The 4,934-nt window shown below is 53.5% G+C and overlaps 1 protein-coding gene across 1 annotated transcript in view; it reads left to right on the forward strand.

Moving 5' to 3' along the window:
- The first annotated feature begins 73 nt into the window (after positions 1-73).
- Positions 74-4,934, forward strand: part of DIPK1C (divergent protein kinase domain 1C) — a 16,524-nt gene continuing 11,663 nt past the window's right edge. Inside the window, exon 1 of the mRNA XM_032422587.1 lies at positions 74-247. Within this exon, the coding sequence (XP_032278478.1) occupies positions 74-247 (174 nt within the window). The remainder of the gene's footprint in view (positions 248-4,934) is intronic.

Raw genomic sequence — 4,934 nt, forward strand, 5'->3', positions numbered from 1 at the left:
CCCCCGCCGAGCCGGGCCGAGCGGCGGAGCCGCGGGGAGAGCGCGGGGAGAGCGCGGGGCGCGGGCGGCGGGCATGGCGCGGGGCCGGCGCGGGCGGTGCGGGCGGGGCGGGCGGGGCGCGCTGCTGGCGTGCGCGGCGTGGACGGCGGGCTGGGTGCTGGCGGCCGCGCTGCTGCTCCGCGCGCACCCGGGCGTCCTCTCGGAGCGCTGCACCGACGAGAAGAGCCGGCGCATCCTGGCCGCGCTGGTAGGTCCCGCCGCCGCACTGCCCCGCGCCGCGCTCCCGGGGGCCTGGGGTGCGACACCCTCCGCTGGCCCCGGGGGCGGGGGAGTCGGGCGCGGTCGTGGCACCCGGGGGGCGGGGGTCCGGACACGGTGCGTGGAACGCCCGGTGCGTACGACCGGTCTCTGCCCGGGAGTCTGTGGGCGCGCGGAGGTGTCTTCCTCCTTTCGCCCAAATTGGTCCTTTGTCCCAAGATAGAGTTCCTCCCCACGGCTCTCCTGCCGCCCCTGAGCCCGCGCTCAGCAAGTTCGCAGGTCTGCGCCGAGGCTCCCGACGGCCCCTCCGTGCCCGCGTCCCGTGTGGGGCGGCCGGGCTCGGGGCGCTGGCGACGGCGCGGCCGCTGTCGGGGCTCGGGGCCGGCGGGGACCACGCCTCTGCTTCTCGGGTGCTCTCGCTCGCGGCTGTGCTATGATTCCAACCTGGGTGCATCTCGCTGAGCCCAGCGCAGACGGCTGGTAGGGCCCCTGACTCCCTGCGCCCCAACGCCGCGGCTCTCGCCGGCGCGGTTTGTGGGTCCCCAGGCAGAGTGCGCTCAGGGGAGCGGACCCCCGCAGACCCCTGTCCTGGGGTCAAGACAGCGGTCTCCGAACAGGCGTGGGCCTGAGTGGTCCTAGCTGGGCTGGGCAGGCTGTTGTGTGCACTGGGCCCCAGACGCTCATCCGTTCATTCCAAACGTTGGTGGCTCTCAGTCTCTCCGTTTGGTCCGGGAGATTATGGGGGTTAGGAAGACTTGGAAAGAGGTAGGAATCCCCGAAAGGAAAGCCGAAAAGGTGAAGACAGCAGGCAAAAGCGGCCACGTTGGTTTCTTACGCGATTATTCACTTCCTAAAACAGTGACCATCTAGCTGAGCATTTGCTGTGAAAGATGATCTATTTTCTAAGAAATCTTCAAAAAACGCATGGGAAGTTTACAGTCCAATTGCTTACATATGGGTGGGGTTTTTGAGATTGTAGGTTTTCAAATTTTCATAGCCTAAAAGTTAAAAAAATTTTTTTAAGTGAGATTGGAAAAATTAAAGGACTGAAACATACAAACGCAAATCATATTCCTTAATTGAGTCTGATCATGCATTGATCATAATGCGAGTGAGACCCTCATCAACGATTCCCTCCATCCTCTCTCTCAGTCACCTATCTATTATCAATCATCTATGGACTGTTACACTGAATTCTATCAAGTTTTCTTTAACTTACAACAACTGATCAACTTTCTCAGTAACCCATATAAAAATTCCTTCTACAAGGCTTATTTCACCTCTGTTTTGGGGGGACTGATTGGCTAATTTTAAGGAACAAAAAGAGGTTTTTTTCCAGGATGGAATACCTGTTTACAAAAATAATACAATAATCTTTTTCATTAAAATAAAAATGCTGTTTTCACTTATTTATCTTTGGTTAAGTGGGAAAAGGACTAATGGACATTATATGGCCTAATATAATTTAGGTAACTGCTAATCATAACTTCCGCAGCATGCCAGCTCATAAATTAAAACCAATTCTGGTTAGAGGTTCTACCAATATATCTCTAATGGCCGCCAGCTGGGGTTGTTTTTAGTCTGACATGAAGCTGAAGATGTGGGCTCTGCTTCTGAAGGCTCCCCATCTTGCCTACTGCCCAAAGAACAATTTGAAATACTGCCTTTGTCCGTCTTCCTGAAGTTCATCTGACGTTGTCTCCGCGAACTGATTTTTCGGGGAGCATCATCTGGGCACCCCGTTCGAGGCCATTATTTCTCACCTGTGCTCAGGGCTTGCCTTTCTCTCCCTCTCTCCTTGCCTCGTCCCCTTCTACCTTCTCTGTTCTGAATTTGTGGGTGTTAGCCCCACCCAGCACCCTGGCGCCCTGTGCCCCAGGACACTCTGAACTAGAACGGGGCTTGAACAGCCCCTCAGTCTCCACAACCCAGACTCTGCTGGGCCCTGGCTGCCATGCAGAGCCTGGCATGGTGGCCGCCCAGGACTCAGGCTGAATCGACCCTCTGTCTCTAGGCTCCCAGGCACTTTCAATTCATTCTGCCTGGCTTTTGTCCTTAATAAAAAAACTGGCCGTTATTTTTCTGACTGCTCTCCAGACCCTCATTAGCTTTCCCTCGGAATACCAAGCACAGAAGGAGCACACTGCCGCTGAGCCAGAGGGAGCCCTCTCCCTCCCTGGCAGAGCCCGGGAGTCCCGCACCCCTGCTGGGGTCCCAGGCCGCCAGTGTGGCAGGTGCCATTGCTGGTCTGCAGAGGAGTCTGCAGACGAAGGTGCAGAGCTCAGGGAGCTAGGAGTCCGGCTTGCCGGCACCCGCAGGCGGCACCCCTCCTGCCCAGGGAGCTCAGCGCACTTCATGGCCCTGGAAGGGGGGAGAGTTGGAAGAGCCAACTGGAGTTGTTCCAAGGAGTTGAGCCCTGGGTCCTCTAGCTTTGGAGGTTTTTGAGTCAGACCGCTGTGCTCCTCTGGACCATGGCTTTTCAGCACATCTCATAATCAAGACATCTGTAAGCCCTCTTCAACCTCTCTGTGAGGTTTCTAGAGCCCTTCTTTTCTAGTGAGCTGTGCCCTGGGCTATCCCAGGCTGCTGAGCGTCACCAAGCCTGGCTCCCCGTTCCAAGGGCAGAGCACTGCGCACGGCAGCAGAGAGAGGCGCGCTGCGGGCGCCCGCTGTGTTTGCTTTGGGCGGGCCCTGGGCTAAGTAGCTGTCTGCGTATTAGCTCATTTCAGCCCTTCGATAACCTGTGCTGGGGATGTGCTTATACTCTCCTCACTTCACAGATGGCAACACTGAGCCCCGGGATGGACAGTAACTTATCCTGATTCACGCAGTCGTGGCGTCCTGGAGACAGTATGCGACCCTGTGCGGTGTGATAGTAGAGACCCCCTGGCAATCGGTGGCTTCCCCGATAACGAAAGCCCTGAGTAACAACTGGGTATGCTTCATCCTTCGGTAGCGTATCATTTTCAAGGCATCTCAAAAATATTCCCACGGGCTCTGTTATGCAGAAGGCTTAACTCCCTTTTGGCTCTTTGGCTCTTGATGTGACTTAATCTAGTTGCCTCCAGTAGAGATTGCTTTTTCGTAGGGCGGGCTTAACTTTCTTTGCTGTGGTAGAAACCCATGGTCCCAGTGGGACTACAGCATCCAGAAAGATTTTATAGCAGGGAATGTCTCTGTTTTCCTGAGTGCTCTGGCCGTGTGCGTAATGTGTATCTTCTGAGCCATCCAGGGGTCAAGAGGGGTTGCGCAGGGGACAGGCTAAATGCTCTGAGATTCTGCAATGCACAGCCGGCTGCTCAGGGAAGGAGTTCTGTCGTGGGCTCTGTTGCTAACCACGCAGAGACTTCATGCTCCTTAAAAACAAAAACAAATACACAAAAGAAAACCCAGCCTTCAGGCATGACCTCTGAGACCCCATCAGCAGTTTCTCAGACTCAGTGGACAGGTTTTGTTTTTGCCTGAGAACCATGATACGAGCTGGAGAGATTCTAAGCAACAACTGCTAAGACATTCCTACCAGAACTGAGGATTCTGGGAGCGTGCGTTTGTACGGATGCACATAGTCTAGAAACACAAATCCACTGTGAGTTTAAGTAATTAAAAAATGCCCGTCAATGGTAAGGAGACTTTGTTTACTTGGTTTTTTGTTTTTTTTTTTCAGTTTATTTTAAAATGTGATACCTGTGGATTTTGTACGTACGCGCATTTGGGCACAGAAGCTTACCTGCGTTCATGCTGGCAGCACCCCCTCGTTTTCAGAGAAAAGTGACTTTAAACACTGAGCTCAAGTGAACAAACCACTTTTATTGAGTTAAAACATAGCTACTTCAGTAGGACATGCTGCTCATAAAATAATTTCACTATTTCCTCTCACATGATGGCAGTTTTTAATTAGCTCGTAAACTTGTAATTTGTCCTTTAAGTTCACTGGTGTTTAAATGCGAGGTTAATTCCTCTCCGGGTTTAGGAGGCACAGACCTGCCAAAGGATTGTGCAGACTCACTCCAACACTGGTTGCCAGCAGAGCCCTGCGCATGAATTTTACGGTCTCTGTAAGAGAGTAAGGACCCGAAATGCCAAAAGCACATCATTCTAAAGGATGATGATGAAGAGTAACTCTGTAATAACCACACTGTGCACACCCTGTTCTAGTGTCGACTATCTCTTATGATGAACGAGGTGATGGGGGTACCAGAAGTTAGGTCATAAACCCAAGACCTCCCCTATGGTAGCTGGAGGCCCCCTGGGGTCCTGGGCACCTCGCTCCACTTTCCTGGCCTTTCTGATGCTCGACACTGCAGCCCCCGAAGTTGTCAGCCCTGCAGGAGGCACACTTCTACCCCAATGTGGTAAGCCTCAGGAAAACAGCCCCAAATAATGCTCCCCTCCAAAATTGATAGGCTCTATGCCCAATTCAATGATTATACCATTGTTCAAAATGTCTTGCAACTCCTGTTTGGAACGGCCGTCCAAATTTGCAGGGGCAAAATTGTATAGATTTTAATTCGATTTGAACTAGACTTCATCAATGCAGGATAGTTTTGTAGAAAACACTGTGCTGTGGGGAGTCAGTGGGAGAGAGGATGTGCAAGTGAGTCTGGTGGATTGGGAGCTGGGGGCAGAGGGCGGAGATGAGGCTTCCCAGGGGCAGCCAGGCTGCCTCCCCGCCCCCC

The sequence above is a fragment of the Phoca vitulina genome, unplaced genomic scaffold, assembly GCF_004348235.1.
Source record: "Phoca vitulina isolate PV1807 unplaced genomic scaffold, GSC_HSeal_1.0 scaffold27, whole genome shotgun sequence".
NCBI lineage: Eukaryota > Metazoa > Chordata > Mammalia > Carnivora > Phocidae > Phoca > Phoca vitulina.